The 21,721-nt window shown below is 47.3% G+C and overlaps 1 protein-coding gene across 2 annotated transcripts in view; it reads right to left on the reverse strand.

Annotated features, from left to right (window-relative positions):
* BPGM (bisphosphoglycerate mutase) overlaps positions 1-20,662 on the reverse strand; it is a 31,407-nt gene extending 10,745 nt beyond the window's left edge. The window contains exons 1-2 of one of the 2 annotated variants that reach the window (XM_073567765.1): positions 20,531-20,662; positions 10,809-11,449 (exon numbers count right to left, since the gene is read on the reverse strand). In XM_073567765.1, the coding sequence (XP_073423866.1) occupies positions 10,809-11,409 (601 nt within the window). In that variant the 5' untranslated portion in view covers positions 11,410-11,449; positions 20,531-20,662. Of the gene's footprint in view, positions 1-10,808; positions 11,450-15,229; positions 15,505-20,530 lie in introns of those variants that run through there. The other variant, XM_073567764.1, reaches the window with a different exon arrangement.
* Positions 20,663-21,721: the final 1,059 nt, after the last annotated feature.

Below are 21,721 nucleotides of genomic sequence, written 5' to 3' on the forward strand. Positions count from 1 at the left end.
CCATTCCAAGCACGTGACAGGACGGGAATTGCAAGGTCATTCTGATCGACAGTCGGCTCCCCCAGGTAGGCAGCAGTGATCCGGTTGCCAATCAGAATGACGTCGGAAGTGATGTCCCGTCGACCGAGCGGATCGGAAAAGAAGCCTCCGCTCTGAAGACGTGACATCAAGGGAGGCTTCCAAATCCCCAGCAGGAGCGGTCCGTACAAGTAGCAACTACTTGCTTATTAGTGCCTAGATAGTCCCGAAAATAGCCTTTAAAAAAAAAAAAAAAAGGTGTGTGAGTGTGTGTGTGTAAAACATTCAGACCCCTTTACATTTTTCACACTGTTTCATTGCAGCCATTTGGTAAATTCAATTCCTCATTAACGTGCACTCTGCACCCCATCTTGACAAAAAAAAAAAAAAAAGGTAGAAATTTTTGAAAATTGAAAAACTGAAATATCACATGGTCATAAGTATTCAGACCCTTTGCTCAGACACTCATATTTAAGTCACATGCTGTCCATTTCCTTGTGATCCTCCTTGAGGCTATGTGCACACGTTGCAGATTCACCTGCGTTTTTTTCCGCGTGGATCCGCTGGTAAAGTGGCCTGCGGTTTCACACCTCTACTAAGTTAAAGGTGTGAAACCGCTGTGGAATCCGCCCAAACAATTGACATGCTGCGGTTTGTAAACCGCGCGGAAAAAAACGCATCGTGAGCACAGTGGATTTGAAAGTCCATAGGGTAACATGGTAATGCACCATGTCTGCGGAACTGCTGCGTTTCCGCAGGGCCAAAACCGCTGCGGAAATGCAGTAGAATCCGCAACGTGTGCACATAGCCTGAGATGGTTCTACTCCTTCATTGGAGTCCAACTGTGTTTAATTAAACTGATAGAGATCAAGTCCTAAGGGTATGTGCACACGTTGCGGATTCGGGTGCAGATTTTTCCATGTGGAATCTTTTGCCTGCGTTTTTACACCTGCGGATTCCTATAACGGAATAGGTGTAAAAACGCTGCGGAATCTACACAAAGAACTGACATGCTGCGGAAAAGAAACCGCTGCTTTTCCGCAGCATGTGCACAGCAGTTTTTGTTTTCCATAGCATAACATGGTACTGTACATCCCATGAAAAACTGCTGCAGTTCCGCTGGGCCAAATCCACTGCGGATACGCAGACGAATCTGCAACGTGTGCACATACCCTAAAGGCGCACACCTGTCTATACAAGAGCTCACAGTGCATGCCAGACCAAATGAGAATCATGAGGTCAAAGGAACTGGCCAAGGAGCTCAGACAGAATTGTGGCAAGGCATAGATCTGGACAGAGTTACAAAAGAATTTCTGCAGTTCTCAAGGTTCCTAAGAGCACAGTGGCCTCCATAATCCATAAATATAAGAAGTTTGGGAAGTCTTCCTAGACCTGGCCGTCCTGCCAAACTGAGCAATCGTGGGAGAAGAGCCTTGGTGAGAGAGGTAAAGAAGAACCCCAAGATCACTGTGGCTGAGCTCCACAGATGCAGTAGGGAGATGGCAGAAAGTTCCACAAAGTCAACTATCACTGCAGCCCTCCACCAGTCGGCCCTTTATGGCAGAGTGGCCCAACGGAAGCCTCTCAGTGCCAAACATATGAAAGCCCCCATAGAGTTTGCTAGAAAACAAATGAAAGACTCCCAGACTATGAGACATGACATTCTCTGGTCTGATGAGATGAAGATAGAACTTTTTGGTGATAATTCTAAGCGGTATGTGTGGAGAAAACCAGGCACTGCTCATCACCTGCCCAATACAATCCCCACAGTGAAACATGGTGGTGGCAGCATCATGCTATGGGGGTTTTTCAGCTGCAGGGACAGGACAACTGGTTGCAATTGAAGGAAACATGAATGCGGCCAAGTACAGAGAAATCCTGGATGAAAACCTCTTCCAGAGTGCTCTGGACCTCAGACTTGGCCGAAGGTTCACCTTTCATCAAGACAATGACCCTAAGCACACAGCTAAAATAACAAAGGAGTGGCTTTAGAACAACTCTGTGACCATTCTTGACTGGCCCAGCCAGAGCCCTGACCTAAACCTAATTGAGCATCTCTGGAGAGACCTGAAAATGGCTGTCCACCAACGTTCACCCTCCAGCCTGACGGAACCGGAGAGGATCTGCAAGGAAGAATGGCAGAGGATCCCCAAATCCAGGTGTGAAAAACTTGTTGCATCATTCCCAAGAAGACTCATGGCTGTAATAGCTCAAAAGGTGCTTTACTCAATATTGAGCAAAGGGTCTGAATACTTATGACCATGTGAGATTTCAGTTTCTTTAATAAATTTGCAAAAATTTCTACATTTCTGTTTTTTTTTCAGTCAGGATGGGGTGCAGAGTGTACCTTGAGAAAAAAAAAAAAAAATGAACTTTTTTGAATTTACCAAATGGCTGCAATGAAACAAAGAGTGAAAAATTTAAAGGGGTCTGAATACTTTCCGTACCCACTGTGTATATATGAGCAAGTGTAATTTATATAGGTTGCATTACGTGGAAGTTACAAATCTGGATTTCATAACATCTGACTGATATGGTCTCTAGTTCCAACCAGTTTCTCACGCATCTAAATATTTCGTCACCTGTCGAGAACGCCGCACTACTGCTTTTAAGGTCTGTGGTATTGAAAGAATGTTGAAAGCACCTAGAGGCGGAGGTTGCAGGAGACGCCTCCTGACCGGGGAGGTATTCTGGATCTATTATCTCGGCATCTGCTGCCCCGCAGGTTTAAATGCCCGCAAAGACGTTATGTTCCATTATTAAATTTGTTGTCTCGCTGTTTGGCACAAAGTATTTTTTGTATGGTTTTTTTTTTTTTTTTTTTTGCATTTTGATGGTCGCCCCTATAATCCAAAAAAAAAAAAAAAAAAAAAAAAAATATATATATATAAAATAAGTTCAGAGGAGCGGAAAAAAAATTATATAAATTAATATATCAGTACGTAGATTTAATTATAAAAAATTAAAGAAAAATTAAATAAAAAACACCCGATGGGGATATATTCCCTTTAATTCCACAAAACCCTTGTCCCGGCATTAGTTGTGCAAGCTTATAAGGAATTGCAGTATTTTTTAACTTTTTTATGGGCAATGCAATTATTTGCTATAAAAGGTTTCCATGCATGACGACTGGCTCAGTGTTGGGTATAATTATACCCTGAGGTCGGCTTTTTACCTTTAATAGAAAATCACTTCCTTTTTATGCAAGGCATGACCACCTCTGGTGTCACGTAGACATTAAGCCACGCCAGGAGAATAGACACCTGCTAGAAAGCTATGTATTTACTTAAGGATAGCTCTGTGCAAAACCACCACTTTTTTTTTTTTTTTTTTTTTTTTTTAAATTTTAAGAATAAAAGCGGCCATCCTTGTCACTAGTAGGAAGCACAATCTAAGTGCCCCGCCCCAGCCAAGCGCAAGGGGACAGTCCTCCCCAGCCCCAAGGGGACAGTCCTCCCCAGCCCCAAGGGGACAGTCCTCCCCAGCCCCAAGGGGACAGTCCTCCCCAGCCCCAAGGGGACAGTCCTCCCCAGCCCCAAGGGGACAGTCCTCCCCGCCCCAGCCCAGCGCAAGGGGACAGTCCTCCCCGCCCCAGCCCAGCGCAAGGGGACAGTCCTCCCCGCCCCAGCCCAGCGCAAGGGGACAGTCCTCCCCGCCCCAGCCCAGCGCAAGGGGACAGTCGTCCCCGCCCCAGCCCAGCGCAAGGGGACAGTCCTCCCCGCCCCAGCCCAGCGCAAGGGGACAGTCCTCCCCGCCCCAGCCCAGCGCAAGGGGACAGTCCTCCCCGCCCCAGCCCAGCGCAAGGGGACAGTCCTCCCCGCCCCAGCCCAGCGCAAGGGGACAGTCCTCCCCGCCCCAGGACAGCGCAAGGGGACAGTCCTCCCCGCCCCAGCCCAGCGCAAGGGGACAGTCCTCCCCGCCCCAGGACAGCGCAAGGGGACAGTCCTCCCCGCCCCAGCCCAGCGCAAGGGGACAGTCGTCCCCGCCCCAGCCCAGCGCAAGGGGACAGTCGTCCCCGCCCCAGCCCAGCGCAAGGGGACAGTCGTCCCCGCCCCAGCCCAGCGCAAGGGGACAGTCGTCCCCGCCCCAGCCCAGCGCAAGGGGACAGTCGTCCCCGCCCCAGCCCAGCGCAAGGGGACAGTCGTCCCCGCCCCAGCCCAGCGCAAGGGGACAGTCGTCCCCGCCCCAGCCCAGCGCAAGGGGACAGTCGTCCCCGCCCCAGCCCAGCGCAAGGGGACAGTCCTCCCCGCCCCAGCCCAGCGCAAGGGGACAGTCCTCCCCGCCCCAGCCCAGCGCAAGGGGACAGTCCTCCCCGCCCCAGCCCAGCGCAAGGGGACAGTCCTCCCCGCCCCAGCCCAGCGCAAGGGGACAGTCCTCCCCGCCCCAGCCCAGCGCAAGGGGACAGTCCTCCCCGCCCCAGCCCAGCGCAAGGGGACAGTCCTCCCCGCCCCAGCCCAGCGCAAGGGGACAGTCCTCCCCGCCCAAGCCCAGCGCAAGGGGACAGTCCTCCCCGCCCAAGCCAAGCGCAAGGGGACAGTCCTCCCCGCCCAAGCCAAGCGCAAGGGGACAGTCCTCCCCGCCCCAGCTCAAGGGGACAGTCCTCCCCGCCCCAGCCCAGGTCAAGTGCAAGGGGATCGTCTACCACCCCAAATCAAGCGCAAGAGGACCGCCCCCACCACCAGGCAGTGGTCTCAATAAAAAAACCCATCCTCATCATGACTGACAAAATACAAGCTGGAAAGACAGTGCCTGCCGGACAGAGGCATATTATTTGAATTCTCTACACTATCATAAATCAATTAAATGGCTCAAAATAAGGAGGGTTTCTCTAAATAAACCATATTAGGATAAAAAAAAAAAAAAAAAAAAAAAAAAAAGAGGTTTTTTGGCCCCCGCCAGTATCACACAATAGAAGCGATCGGTCAGCATTTGTGGTCTGCTGCCTGCTCGGAATGTGCGCATGGTCTGACTCCAAATTATTCCAAGTGATCGCCCAAGCTTAGGCTTGTGTCATGCTGCCAACCAGAACAAAAGGGGCATTAAACGTAAACAAGAAAAAAAAAAAAAAAAAATTAAATGCCCGCCCAAGGATCTGAGACAGCTGCTGCTGCCAACACACTGCAGCCAATGGCCTAAGCTGCAAAAACCAGGGCTGTGGAGTCGGAGTCGTGGAGTCGGTGCTCATTTTGGTGGAGTCGGAGTCGGAGTCAGTATAAAATGGACCGACTCCGACTCCTGAAATATATAATAAATTGGGTACAGTAATTCAATGCAGGATATGCTGAATATTTTTTCATAGGAGTTTGGGAAAGTTATGAAATGTCCTATAAATGACTGTTCTATTCCTGATCTAAGGCTACATTCACACACAGCGTTTTTCCTGTGTTTTTTGAGGATACGTTTTTCAGCTGCAAAAGCTGATCATCTTTTTAAAAAACCGCATCACCTGAAAGGTTTTTGAGCTCATAGATAATGTTTTCAATAGCAAAAGCAGATTAGAAATCTGCTCTATTTATCCATATCTGTCTATCCATATCGTATCTGTACCAAAAAGAATGAAAACCGGGTAGTACACCAATATATATTCTGTTCTATCTAAATATCTTGATTATTGGATCATAAAAATGATTAAATGTCTGAGGTTCACAGTGTACTACAATACATTTTTCACTTAAATATAAGCAATATGTGTGGGAGTCGGAGTCGGAGTCGTGGAGTCGGTGTAAGGGAAATTGAGGAGTCGGGAGTCGCAGGTTTGGCTTACCGACTCCACAGCCCTGGCAAAAACAATCTTGTACTTGGTGAAATTACATCCCGTCTACTACATACGGGTGTGCATACTTTTGTAAATATATAAAAAAGTCTTGTTAATATATCTACCATATTGTGTACACAGCTCTTATATAGAACCAAGTGTCTCCATGGTAACAGACTGCACGTCGTCCTGTAGTCTGATTCATCAATATTACATCGGTTGTCCATAAAATTGTGGGGGGGGGGGGGGGGGTAAAAGCCATAAAGTGGGGGAGAACCAACAGTAAACAGGTTTTTCTGATAGATCGGGGTCCAACCGCTAAGTCTCTGGGACTGAGAGATAACCGGAGTGTCAAAACTGGCATTCACCATACGTCATATAGACTTTTAGTGGATTAGTGTGTAGTAAGAAGGAACAGAGAGCTCCTAATTACTCATTCTAGCAAGTGTGAGGTCCAATCAGTGGGCCTTGCAGCTATCAGACATTTATCATGCATCTTCAAACCCTTAACCCCTTTCTGTCATGTGATGTACTATCCCGTCCGGCATAGTACGTCACAGTGATCAGCGGCGCTCACGTGGTGAGCGCCGCTGATCGCGGCCGGGTGTCAGCTGATTATCACAGCTGACACCCGGCACAATGTGTCAGGGGCGGTCACGGACTGCCCCCGACACGTTAACCCCTTGAACACCGCGATCAAACACGATCGCGGTGTACCGGGGGTTAAAGGGAAGCATCGGCAGGGAGGGGGCTCCCTCCATGCTTCCCTGAGCTCCCCACGGCAGCGCAATGTGCAGCGCTGCTGCGGGGGGCTTCATCCCTGCAGGCCCCCGAATCCAAGATGGCGACGGGGGCCTTCGGGGGCCTGCAGGGAGCTGACTTCCTCATGCCTGCAAAGCGCAGGCAAGGAGGAAGCCTTGTGCACTGCCTGTGACAGATCGCGGATCTGTCACAGCAATCTGTGATGTGACAGATCAGCGATCTGTCACATGACAGTTATGTCCACCCTGGGACAATGTAATAAAGTTAAAAAAAAAAACAAAAAACGCTAAATTAAATAAAAAAGAAATTCCCTAATAAATTTTTTGGAAAAAACAAACAAAACAAAAAAATAAACACAATAAAAGTACACATATTTGGTATCGCCGCGTCCGTAACGACCCGCCCTATAAATCTGTCTCATTAATTAACCCCTTTAGCGAACCCCTTAAAAAATAAAAAACGAGGCAAAAAAAATAATGATTTATTATCATACTGCCGAACAAAAAGTGCAATAACGCGTGATCAAAAAGACGCATATAAATATCCATGGTACCGCTGAAAACGTCATCTTGTCCCGCAAAAAACGAGCCGCCATACAGCGTCATCAGCGAAAAAATAAAAAAAAGTTATAGCTCGCAGAATATAGCAATGCAAAAATAATTATTTTTTATATAAAATTGTTTTCATTGCATAAAACCGACAAAACATAAAAAAGACCTAAATGAGGTATCGCTGTAACCGTACTGACCCGAGGAATAAAAGCGCTCTCTCAATTTTACCGCAGGCAGAACGGTGTAAACCAGGGCTGTGGAGTCGGTAAGCCAAACTTGCGACTCCGACTCCTCAATTTCCCTTACACCGACTCCGACTCCAACTCCGACTCCACAACTCCGACTCCCACACATATTGCTTATATTTAAGTGAAAAATTTATTGTAGTACAATGTGAACCTCAGACATTTAATCATTTTTATGATCCAATAATCAAGATATTTAGATAGAACAGAATATATATTGGTGTACTACCCGGTTTTCATTCTTTTTCGTACAGATACGATATGGATAGATAGAGCAGATTTCTAATCTGCTTTTGCTATTGAAAACATTATCTATGAGCTCAAAAACCTTTCAGGTGATGCAGTTTTTTAAAAAGATGATCAGCTTTTGCAGCTGAAAAACGTATCCTCAAAAAACACAGGAAAAACACTGTGTGAATGTAGCCTTAGATCAGGAATATAACAGCCATTTATAGGACATTTCATAACTTTCCCAAACTCCTATGAAAAAAATATTCAGCACATCCTGCATTGAATTACTGTACCCAATTTATTATATATTTTAGGAGTCGGAGTCGGTCCATTTTATACCGACTCCAACTCCGACTCTGACTCCACCAAAATGAGCACCGACTCCGACTCCACGACTCCGACTCCACAGCCCTGGTGTAAACGCACCCCCCCCAAAAGAATTTCATGAAACGCTGGTTTTTGTTCATTCTGCGTCCCAAGAATCAGAATAAAAAGCGATCAAAAGATGTCACGTGCCCGAAAATGGCACCAATAAAAACGTCAACTCGTCCCGCAAAAAATAAGACCTCACATGACTCGGTGGGTCAAAATATGAAAAAAATTATAGCTCTCACTATGTGGTGATGCAAAAACTATTTTTACAATAAAAAGCGTCTTTTAACGTGTGACAGCTGCCAAACATAAAAACCGCCATAAATAGTAAATCAAACCCCCCGTTATCACCCCCTTAGTTAGGGAAAAATAATAAAATAAAAAAATGTATTTATTTCCATTTTTCCGTTAGGGTTAGGGCTAGGGTTAGGGCTCAGATTAGGGTTAGGGGTGTGTTGGGGTTCGGGTTGGAGTTAGAATTGGTGGGTTTCCACTGTTTGGGCACATCAGGGGCTCTCTAAATGCAACATGGCGTCTGATCTCAATTCCAGCCAATTCTGCGTTGAAAAAGTCAAATGGTGCTCCTTCCCTTCCAAGCTCTGCCATGCGCCCAAAGTGTTTTACCCCCACATATGGGGTATCAGCCTACTCAGGACAAATTGCAAAACAACCTTTGGGGTCCAATTCCTCCTGTTACTCTTAGGAAAATAAAAAATTGGGGGCAAAAATATCATTTTTGTGGAAAAAAATGATTTTTTTATTTTCACGCCCAGGCGTTATAAACTTCTGTGAAGCACTTGGGGGTTCAAGGTGCTCACCACACATCTAGATAAGTTCCTTAGGGGGTCTAGTTTCCAAAATGGGGTCACTTGTGGGGGGTTTCCACTGTTTAGGTACATTTGGGGCTCTCCAAAGGCAACATGACACCCGCAGAGAATTCCATCAAAGTCTGCATTCCAAAACGTCACTACTTCCCTTCCGAGCCCTGACGTGTGCCCATACAGTAGTTTTCTCCCACATATGGGGTGTCAGCGTACTCAGGACAAATTGGACAACAACTTTTGGGATCCAATTTCTCCTGGTACCCTTGGGAAGATTAAAAAAATTGGTGACTAAAAGATCATGTTTGTGGAAAAGATACAATTTTTTTTATTTTCACGCCCGGGCGTTATAAACTTCTGTGAAGCACTGGGGGGGTTCAAAGTTCTCACCACACATCTAGATAAGTTCATTGGGGGGGGGGGGGTCTAGTTTCCAAAATGGTGTCATTTGAGGGGGGTTTTCACTGTTTTGGTACATCAGGGGTTTTCCAATCGCGACTTGGTGTACGATCTCAATTCCAGCCAAAAATGTCAAATGGCGCTGCTTCCCTTCCGAGCTCTGCCATGCGCCCAAATAGTGGTTTACCCCCACATGTGGGGTATCAGCGTACTCAGGACAAATTGCACAATAACTTTTAGGGTCCTGTTACCCTTGGAAAAATAAGAATTGAGGGTGAAAAGATCACTTTTGTGGAAAAAATATGATTGTTTAATTGTACGGCTGTATGTTATAAACTTCTGTGAAGCCCTTGGGGGTTCAAAGTGCTCACCACACATCTAGATAAGTTCCTTGGCGGGGGGGGGGGGGGGGGTCTAGTTTCCAAAATGGCGTCATATGTGGGGGGTTTCCACTGTTTAGGTACATCAGGGGCCCTCCAAACGTGACATGGCGTCCGATCTGAATTCTAGCCAATTTTGCATTGAAAAAGTCAAACGGCGCTCCTTCCCTTCTGAGCTCTGCCATGCGCCGAAACAGTGGTTCCCCCCCACATATCAGGTATCAGCGTACTCAGGACAAACTGCACAATAACTTTTACAGTCCAACTTCTCCTGTTACCCTTGGTAAAATAAAAAAAAAAAATTGAAAATTGTGGCACACCTGAAGGGTTAATAAACTTCTTGAATGTGGTTTTGAGCACCTTAAGGGGGGCAGTTTTTAGAATGGTGTCACTTTTGGGTATTTTCTATCATATAGACCCCTCAAAGTGGCTTCAAATGTGATGTGGTCCGTAAAAATAAAATGGTGTTGCAAAAATGAGAAATCGCTGGTCAACTTTTAACCCTTATAACTTCCTAAGAAAAAAAAAATTGGGGTTCCAAAATTGTGCTGCTGTAAAGTAAACATGTGGGAAATGTTACTTAAGTTTTTTGTGTGCTGTGTCTCTGTGATTTAAGGGAATAAAAATTCAAAGTTGGAAAATTGCGAAATTTTCAAAATTTTCGCCAAATTTGTTTTTTTCACAAATAAACGCAAGTCATATGAATGAAATTTTACCACTAACATGAAGTACAATATGTCACGAGAAAACAATGTCAGAATCACCGGGATCCATGGAAGCGTTCCAGAGTTATTACCTCATAAAGGGACAGTGGTCAGAATTGTAAAAATTGGCCCGGTCATGAACGTGCAAACCACCCTTGGGGGTTAAGGGGTTAAAAGGTGTTATTCTCATTTTCACCGCTGGGTATTGTCAGATAGTGCTAGCAAAAACAAGCACTTTTGCAATTTACTGCCTATTAAAATTGTTAGCCGTTCTTGAGATATTAACATGTTTTGTTTTGTTTACAGGTCCGTTGCCTAGGAGACCGACCAGTGCTGTGGTCGATCTCCAAGGCAACTAGCTGTAAACAAAAGTCTTACGTCTTAATATCTCAAGAACGGCTGAAAATTTTAATTAGCAGTAAATTGCAAAAGTGCTTGTTTTTAGGAGAACTATCCAAAAACAATACCTATTCATGAACATATGAACAAGAGAATAACCCTTTAAGTATTTTTGTACATTGCTAGGTTGCAATTAAAGAAATTTTACCAAGTAAAATAAAGCCACTGTACCTTCCAAATGTTTTAATAAAGCTCTTGTGCTGTTTCCATGCGCTGATATGAGGACGCTTTTCCCTTTCTTGATTTCAGGCGCAATCTCCTCGTTCCAGAAGGGAAGGAGCCGTTCCAACACTTGTTTCAGACTCTCAGATTTCGGCAGCTTGTCCTTCTGTATGTCACAAAACGTATACCTTCGATCCGTATGGATCTCCTGATAGTAAGGGTGGCTCCCATCTATGGGGGGAGGCGCGACGTCGTAACTCCTTCTCCAGATCTTCACCTGCTCTTCTCCGTGGTTCAAGGCTAGCTCGGCCCGGTTGAGGCCGATGAGTGCCCCGTAATGTCTCTCGTTGAGCCGCCATGAACTCCGTACCGGAACCCATTCTTGACCCAGTTCTCGCATTATAAGCCAAGCCGTCTGGATGGAGCGGCTTAAGATTGACGTGAACACCAGGTCAAACTCGAATCCCAAAGATTTTAGATGCTTTCCGCACGCTTCGGCCTCTCGCAGTCCGTCTTCGCTCAACTTTTGGTCAACCCAACTGCAAAATCGGTTCTCGATATTCCAGGCACCCTCCCCATGCCTCAGCATTACCAGTTTATATTTGGACATGATGGGTTGTGGTCACTTCCCCACGGCAGAAGGTCTTCACCTGATTGAAAACAAGACATTTCATTATTCCCTAGACTCAAACATCAAAAATCCTACAAACCACATCCCAAGGCTCTTAAAATGCTCCTCACCCACTAAAAAACATCCAAAACTGCGAACCAAGAAACTTTGGGGGGTCAACTAAAAGTCATTAGATGCCATTTTAACTTTGAAGGTCCACTGAGTAATTTGAAAAAAAAACATGTGGCAAATGTTCAGTTTCCCTGCAGAGCCTCTGCAGGTCAAACTAAGTATTACACCCTTGGGACCTCCAGAGGTGAAGATTTTTTTTTTTTTAGCAGTTGGCTTTTCTGACTAATTAGTTAAGGTCCTAAATATTACTGTAGCTTGAAAATAAGATTTTCTACATCAAACATCCCCTTAAAGTTTGAAAAAGCTAGGTGATTAGCTCCACGTTATGCAAAGAAATAAGTCAAGGGGGCCAAAAGGCAAACCCCCACTCGAAGACGTATTTAAAGTGACAGAACGTCCATATTGTACACGTGCAGCCATGGCTCCCTCTTAATAGTATCTGACATTTGGGAATCCGGAGTATCAAGTCACGCGAATAAAAGCCTGAGGCCGAATTGTGCCGCAGCCAACGCGCTCCATACATAAGCAAATCTCCTCTCCAGGGTACAGTAAAGCTGGGTGTAGGGAGAGGGTTTAGCCAACGCCACACACCCATATAAACAGCAGAAATACATGGACAGATGTAGCAGAGTGGAATTGGTTTCTTAATTCTTAATCATGGCCTTTTGATGATGCAATGGTAGAGGGGGTACAATATTTTGGGTCTTCAAGGGTTACTCCCCCCATATAATAAACTTATTCCCCATCACTAGGATAGGGGATAACTTGACGACCTTTGGGACCCCAGCAATCCGTAGATCAGGGCTCCGATCCGCGCATGCTCGGCCTCCGCTCCATTTGTAGTCTATGGGACTGCCAAGTACAGCGATCAGTTCTCTCCGGCCGCCCCATAAACGATGAATGGAGAGGAAGACTACTTTTATCCAATGTGTACGGGGACCATAAATGGTTCCCCCCATAAACATTAGAGTATTAGAAGCAGACGACCCCAATTACAGCTCGGAATATTGGGATTTTTCAGATGACAATTTAGCAAAAAAAAATTCCAACGTGTCCGACCTATGTTATGAATGATAACAAATGTTCGTAGGAAACAATCGGGTCACCAAAACAGTCAGCGATCATTTGTCGGGGGCCGACTTTTACCTAATATATATGGTGGCGACTTCCAAGCAGAAGCCATAAGTGACCAGGTTTTTTTTTTGTTTTTTTTTTAGCAAATACCTCCAATTAGAAATGTAGTATAGTTCTTCTGATTAGCTATGTGGCTTACCCCATGTGCAGGGCATTGCAGTACCTTAGGTGCTTAAGAACACTCATAGTGACGGTTAGTTGCAAGTGGTCGTAACCATGGATGTCTAAGCTACTGCAATGCCCTGCACATGGGGTGAATGACATTGCTAATCAGAAGAACTATACTACAATAGAAGGTACCGTAGTTGCTAATATTATTAATACCCCTACTACATATTGGGATGGGATCTCGGAGATGGGAATACCCCTTTAATGGTTGAAGTTTAGAGCAGATTCCAGGTGGAAAAAGCCTGGAAGTGACATTTTATTTTTCCCTGACAGACGTTTATCAAAACCTCTTAGAAAAAAAAAAAAATAATAATAAGACTCAGTGTGAACAACTAGGTCATACATATCTGACAACTACTTGTTAGGGGCTATCCGGTCTGGGTTGGAGCTGCACTGATCACCAGAGAAGAGCGTGAATTCAGTGAAGATCCCATATCTCGGACCCCCACTGATCAGCAAGTTAGCACCTGTCCCTTTAAGTGCATCACCACAACTTAGAAACTTCCCCCCAACTGAGCCAGGATCAGCAAAAAGCCTCATGAGTCAGAGGAACATAAGAGCACAAAACGCGCGTCGCCGACGTTTCCTGTTTAATCACCAAGAAGAATCATAACAACAATAATAAAGAAAACGTGTGCAGAGGCGACAGCGAGGAAAAGACCCCCGACCAGAGGGAGACGAGACCGGAGAGAGGAGCACAGGGGGCATATAGGGAACTGTGAGGAGAGGAGGAAGATGCCGCCGCTGCAGAGATGGGGTTATGCTGCACAGCAGAAAGGGTGCTGAGGCTTTAACCGAGCTGCAGAGACGTCATGGGCAACCTCAGCTCCGCTGCATCTATGTGGTGTAGTGGGGATGTAGTTTATTTGGTGCAAGACATAGTGGTGGCGATATGTCTTAAAGAGGCAGGCGAGCGCGCACACGCAGAGGAGGATACGGAGGCAGGCGAGCGCGCACGCGCAGAGGAGGAGACGGAGGCAGGCGAGCGCGCACGCGCAGAGGAGGGGACGGAGGCAGGCGAGAGCGCACGCGCAGAGGAGGGGACGGAGGCAGGCGAGAGCGCACGCGCAGAGGAGGGGACGGAGGCAGGCGAGAGCGCACGCGCAGAGGAGGGGACGGAGGCAGGCGAGAGCGCACGCGCAGAGGAGGGGACGGAGGCAGGCGAGAGCGCACGCGCAGAGGAGGGGACGGAGGCAGGCGAGAGCGCACGCGCAGAGGAGGGGACGGAGGCAGGCGAGCGCGCACGCGCAGAGGAGGGGACGGAGGCAGGCGAGAGCGCACGCGCAGAGGAGGGGACGGAGGCAGGCGAGCGCGCACGCGCAGAGGAGGGGACGGAGGCAGGCGAGCGCGCACGCGCAGAGGAGGGGACGGAGGCAGGCGAGCGCGCACGCGCAGAGGAGGGGACGGAGGCAGGCGAGCGCGCACGCGCAGAGGAGGGGACGGAGGCAGGCGAGCGCGCACGCGCAGAGGAGGGGACGGAGGCAGGCGAGCGCGCACGCGCAGAGGAGGGGACGGAGGCAGGCGAGCGCGCACGCGCAGAGGAGGGGACGGAGGCAGGCGAGAGCGCACGCGCAGAGGAGGGGACGGAGGCAGGCGAGAGCGCACGCGCAGAGGAGGGGACGGAGGCAGGCGAGAGCGCACGCGCAGAGGAGGGGACGGAGGCAGGCGAGAGCGCACGCGCAGAGGAGGGGACGGAGGCAGGCGAGAGCGCACGCGCAGAGGAGGGGACGGAGGCAGGCGAGCGCGCACAGGAGGGGACGGAGGCAGGCGAGCGCGCACGCGCAGAGGAGGGGACGGAGGCAGGCGAGAGCGCACGCGCAGAGGAGGGGACGGAGGCAGGCGAGAGCGCACGCGCAGAGGAGGGGACGGAGGCAGGCGAGAGCGCACGCGCAGAGGAGGGGACGGAGGCAGGCGAGAGCGCACGCGCAGAGGAGGGGACGGAGGCAGGCGAGAGCGCACGCGCAGAGGAGGGGACGGAGGCAGGCGAGAGCGCACGCGCAGAGGAGGGGACGGAGGCAGGCGAGAGCGCACGCGCAGAGGAGGGGACGGAGGCAGGCGAGAGCGCACGCGCAGAGGAGGGGACGGAGGCAGACGAGAGCGCACGCGCAGAGGCGGGGACGGAGGCAGACGAGAGCGCACGCGCAGAGGCGGGGACGGAGGCAGACGAGAGCGCACGCGCAGAGGCGGGGACGGAGGCACATACACATTATATAGACATATTATATAGCCATACACACACACCTCTGGCGCCGTCACATGGACACATATCACTATGCCGACACATTGCAGCCCCCGGGTCATGCACACATCCAACTCAGCTACATCTCGCAGCTTGCACCACACACAGCCGCCACATCCTCTCCCGGTGCAGGTCTCTGTCTCTCACCTCCTGCAGCCGCCGGACAGGTGGAGCGATGATGCGGTCAGCCCGGGCTGTATTGGCCCCGGATGCCAGATATCAGTGCGCGGGGCCCGGCGGGGAGCAGGTATCAGTGCGCGGGGCCCGGCGGGGTGCAGGCTGGGCAGCAGAGCCCTCCGAGGTGTTGTTGTTGCGCTGCAGGTCCTGCGCTTCCTCCTCCTCCAGGCTCTGCAGCCTCAGCGTCTGCTCGGCTTGTCCTACTTGCTGCTCTAGCCCCGCCCAACTATCTCATTGATTGACAGCTTAGTTGGCCAATGGCGTGAGGGGGCCGCGGCGTTCGGGAAGATGAAGCGGCTGAGGGTTGTTGTTGTTGTTGAACTTGTCGCACTGTCTTCAATGGAGGCTGCAGAGCAGAGAGGAAGAGCGGCGAGAGGCAGAGGGACCGAGCACTGACGGTGTCACCCCCACACCTGACACGTAGACCTGCAGCCCGGACTCCTAAATAAGGGCAGACCCCTGACTGACCCCAGGGCCCAGACCAAAGCCCTAAATAAATGTAGACCCCAGAACCCGTAAATGAATAAAGACCCCAGACCAGAACCCCTAAATGAATAAAGACCCCAGACCAGAACCCCTAAATGAATAAAGACCCCAGACCAGAACCCGTAAATGAATAAAGACCCCAGACCAGAACCCGTAAATGAATAAAGACCCCAGACCAGAACCCGTAAATGAATAAAGACCCCAGACCAGAACCCCTAAATGAATAAAGACCCCAGACCAGAACCCCTAAATGAATAAAGACCCCAGACCAGAACCCGTAAATGAATAAAGACCCCAGACCAGAACCCCTAAATGAATAAAGACCCCAGACCAGAACCCGTAAATGAATAAAGACCCCAGACCAGAACCCGTAAATGAATAAAGACCCCAGACCAGAACCCCTAAATGAATAAAGACCCCAGACCAGAACCCGTAAATGAATAAAGACCCCAGACCAGAACCCCTAAATGAATAAAGACCCCAGACCAGAACCCATAAATGAATAAAGACCCCAGACCAGAACCCGTAAATGAATAAAGACCCCAGACCAGAACCCCTAAATGAATAAAGACCCCAGACCAGAACCCCTAAATGAATAAAGACCCCAGACCAGAACCCCTAAATGAATAAAGACCCCAGACCAGAACCCGTAAATGAATAAAGACCCCAGACCAGAACCCCTAAATGAATAAAGACCCCAGACCAGAACCCGTAAATGAATAAAGACCCCAGACCAGAACCCGTAAATGAATAAAGACCCCAGACCAGAACCCCTAAATGAATAAAGACCCCAGACCAGAACCCCTAAATGAATAAAGACCCCAGACCAGAACCCCTAAATGAATAAAGACCCCAGACCAGAACCCCTAAATGAATAAAGACCCCAGACCAGAACCCCTAAATGAATAAAGACCCCAGACCAGAACCCCTAAATGAATAAAGACCCCAGACCAGAACCCGTAAATGAATAAAGACCCCAGACCAGAACCCCTAAATGAATAAAGACCCCAGACCAGAACCCGTAAATGAATAAAGACCCCAGACCAGAACCCGTAAATGAATAAAGACCCCAGACCAGAACCCGTAAATGAATAAAGACCCCAGACCAGAACCCCTAAATGAATAAAGACCCCAGACCAGAACCCCTAAATGAATAAAGACCCCAGACCAGAACCCGTAAATGAATAAAGACCCCAGACCAGAACCCCTAAAGGAATAAAGACCCCAGACTAGAACCCGTAAATGAATAAAGACCCCAGACCAGAACCCCTAAATGAATAAAGACCCCAGACCAGAACCCGTAAATGAATAAAGACCCCAGACCAGATCCCTTAATGTAAAACAGCAGACACATTAAATACATATCTACCCCTGAACTAATAAAGTCTTCAGACCCCATGGAGCCACCAACCGAATGCAGATCCCTCTGACGCAGACCCCACACAGACCCCAGAAAAGAGCAAACCCCGTAATAAATCCTAAACTGATACAGACCAAGAATTAGACCCCTTTAATAAACCCAGAACCCCTATGATAAATCGAACTCAAGACGAGACCCCCTAAACTTCCCAAATGTTTCCTAACCCCATAATAAAATACAAACCCCCTCAAGGGAAAATAAACCAGACCCCCTTAATTAATGCAGCCCAGACCCTAAAAATAGAGACTCCAGAATAGACCCTCTAAGGTAATATGTGCCAGACCCCCGCGTAATATTGACACCTAGCCGCAGACGCACCCCTAAACTAATACAGACCCCTTAAATAAATATAGGCGAGACCCCCCAAATAAACACGTGCACCAAAATCTATCCTGAAGTCTGAGGACCGAAATACACACCACACACTCTAAACACATGAAGGCCGCGCACTAGACCCCCATACGGTACAATTTATAGACCCCAGATCACCTAAACAGACCCCCCCCAGATTGTGCAGATCTTTACTTCCCCTTGTTGTCCTCTTACCTGCCATAGTGCCGCCATAGAGAAAATGCTGAAGTCAGTGTTGGCATTAGTTACATTGTTTGCGGTGGAAATGGTGCACAAATAATACCGCCATACAATACCAAACTAATAACCGACATATATAGCTAATAGAACGTATCATAGGTAATACAGCCACATGGTGACAAGACAAAAATGCTGCTATATAGTGCCAACATACGGCTCGGTGTACATCAGAGCCGGAGCTTTTGTAGACAGGTGACATTATTCTGTTATGTTTTTTTTTGTAGTTGTCCTAGGAAAAAAGATTTAGTTAAGGTGGCATTACTTAGGTGTACAATATGGCGGTATTTTTTACCTGTACTGTTTTGTGGTATTATGTTTACGGTATGATTGAATTATTCATATCCGTGCTACGGCGGTAATGGATTTGTGTGGTAGCAAGAATTCTGCACACTGTATGGTTGCATTTATTATGTGTACGATATGGCAGCATTATTCCAATGTATTATCTGGCAGCACAATGTTGAAAAAATGCCGTGTTCTCAATTTTTGCCTGAGACCACATGGAAGGGGAGGGGTTCACTTGGTGTTGGTGCTATTGATGCTGTGTCTATGGGGTGGTCAGACCCAGGGCTATTGGGGCTTTGCCTGACAGTATGAGTGCTGTTGATCACTTTGGGGTTGTTCCCCCCCGTCAGCGCAGTGTTGCCTTTCCATAACAGAGCAGGGACCAATGACAAGGTCACAGCGACGGGGCAGCGGGTTTATACATTAACTAAGGACCTCATGTTCATTTTTGAAAAATGTTGCTTAATGTGTAGTATTTGGATGTGCAGTCAATGTCTTTTCTCTACCGTTATGGGGTGTTATACGGTAGTACTAGTCGGTATGGCAGTATTGCATCATTAATCAATAGTAGTATTAGTTATGTGTACAATGTAGCAGCAGTGAAAATGTACACTATATGGTGGCACTAGTTATGTGTACAGTAAGGCACCATTGCTTATACGCATAATATGTTGGTATTAGATATGTGTACAGTATGCCACTATTATTTATATGAATGCTATATTAGTATTAGATATGTGTACAGTATGGCAGCATTATTTATATGAATGATATGTTGATATTAGATATGAGTACAGCATAAATTATATGTTGGTTTTAGATATGTGTACAGTATGGCAGCATTATTTATATGAATGATATGTTGATATTAGATATGAGTACAGCATAAATTATATGTTGGTATTATATATGTGTACAGTATGGCACTGTTATATGAATGCTATATTGGTTTTAGATATGTGTACAGTATGGCAGCATTATTTATATGAATGACATATATGTGGACAGTATGGCAGCATTATTTAAATACTATGTTGGTATTAGATATGTGTACAGCATGGCAGCATTATTTAAATACATTGGTATTAGATATGTGTACCATATGGCAGAGTTATTCATATGAATATGTTGGTATAAGATGTGTACAGTATGGCAGCATTATTTATATAAATGATATGTTGATATTTTATATGTGTACAGTATGGTAGCATTATTTATATGAATGATAGGTTGGTATTAGATATGTGTACAGTATGGCAGCATTATTTATATGAATGATATATATGTGTACAGTATGGCAGCATTATTTAAATACGTTGGTATTAGATATGTGTACAGTATGGCAGCGTTATTCATATGAATGATATGTTGGTATAAGATATGTGTACAGTATGGCAGCATTATTTATATGAATGATATGTTGATATTCTATATGTATACGGTATGGTAGCATTATTTATATGAATGATAGGTTGGTATTAGATATGTGTACAGTATGGCAACATTATTTATATCCACAGAATGGTAATATATTCATAAATAATGATGAAAAGCTAAATTAGAGGGGTTGTCCAGTAATATATAAATAAACCTTATTAATTGATAGCAATAGAAAAGCACAATGACCCTTCGTCTCCTGACAACTTTGGTTGCTTTTTTTGGGGGGAGGCTTCATGGTTGATTATACAGGGACCCCATAGAAGATCTTATGAGGAGAATCATGAAGAAACAAAGGATCCCATCTTTTATTTTTTATCCCTCTTTGTTTATCGAACACTCCGTGGTTTTGTCACATACCCCGTCTTGCTGTAAGCCAGGTGATGGCCTCCTAACCTCAGCCTTCTGTTTCTGGATCCTGCCTTATCCCCAGAGGCGTATCTAGGCTCTCTGGCACCCGGGGCAAGAATTCGGTTCGGCGCCCCCCCCCCCCCCAAGTACATATGCGACTTGCACACTTAGCCATGTGCCCACGAGCTGCTCCTCCTAATGCTCTCAATGTTCAGTAAAAAACTGAGAGAAGCAGGAAGAGAAGCTCGTTGTCAAGTATGAAAATCGCATATGAGTGAAGTGTCCGTGTGATGACTACTGGAAGCTGCAGAGCTGAATCCTGACATTGCAGCTTCTGAATTCTCACAACGAATGCACTGCACACATTTAGGATTCTCCCTTGCCGATGTACAGTCATGTCAGCACAAGTATGTGATTTATATACTTCTGGCCACATTCCGACTAGACGTGCCCGGCCTCGCTCCGTTCATTTTCATTGAGTGAGGCCACACATGTCTAGTCAGCATGTGACCGCATGTATGTAAATTACCGGCACGAGAGAATCCTGACAGCGTTCAGTGGGCACTGTGAGAATTCAGACGTCTGCAGTCACATAGAATGACTGCAGACTCAGCACAGACCTGGACAAGCCCTTTAATGTTCCTAACAAATAAAAACATGAGAATTAGTCAGTAGCACAAATAATATTTACATCCAGGTACCTTATAGATGACGTCGTCTCTGCAGTCAGTCTCCTTTTCTTCTAGACCCCATGATGAGTTTTCTCATCCACATCTCGTCTCTGCAGACTTCCATCTTCTCCCGTCTTCTGCAGCAAATCTCCACACGACGCCCTTAAAGACAGAAGTGTCATTATAATGCTCCTAAATAAAAATATCTGCAATATACTGTCTCCTCACACTATTCCCCTCTAGCATCCCACCTGTTCACTATACTGTCTCCTCATATATTTACCCCCTCACTCTCTATACTGTCTGCTCACACATATCCCCGACTCCCCATACTGTGTCTGCACACATCCCATCACCCTCACTCCCCATACTGTGTCCACTTACATTAACCCATTCGCTCCCCATACTGTCTGCACCAATCCCCCATACTGTTTCCTCATACATACTCTTTATTTTGTGTCCTCAAATCTCCCCACACATTAAATCCCCCCATCCCCAATCCCCCACATACATTAAGTACCCCCATTCCAAATCCCCCCACACATTAACCCAATCCCCACTCATTAACCCCCATCAGCACTCCAAATACGCCCACACATTAACCCCAACCCCACTCATTAACGCCCCCATACATTAACCCCCATCCCCATTCATTAACCCCCGCACACATTAACCCAATCCCCAGTCATTAACCCCATCACCACTCCAAATCCCCCCACACATTAAATAACCATCTGCACTCCAAATACCCCCACACATTAACCCCAACCCCACTCATTAACGCCCCCATACATTAACCCCCATCCCCATTCATTAACCCCTGCACACATTAACCCAATCCCCACTCATTATCCCCCATCACATTAAATAACCCCCATCTCCACTCCAAATCCCCCCACACATTAACCCCATGGCATCCCCACTCATTAACCCCCATCTCCACTCCAAATCCCCCCACACATTAACCCCATGGCATCCCCACTCATTAACCCCCATCCCCACTCTAAATACCCCCACACATTAACCGCCATCCCCTCTACAAATCCCCCCCATCTCCACTCATTAACTCCCCCTCATCTCCCATCTTCGGTGGTTCTTCAGCTCCACAGTGGAGCACACTTACCACCAGCATTTGCTTTGGGCGCCGGGGAGTGACGTCAGCAGCGTGATCACATGACCTGATCACGCTGCTGACGTCGCTCAGGCCCGGCGGTCAGAGCT

The sequence above is a fragment of the Dendrobates tinctorius genome, unplaced genomic scaffold, assembly GCF_039654945.1.
Source record: "Dendrobates tinctorius isolate UK_male_01 unplaced genomic scaffold, ASM3965494v1 ptg000020l, whole genome shotgun sequence".
Lineage (NCBI taxonomy): Eukaryota > Metazoa > Chordata > Amphibia > Anura > Dendrobatidae > Dendrobates > Dendrobates tinctorius.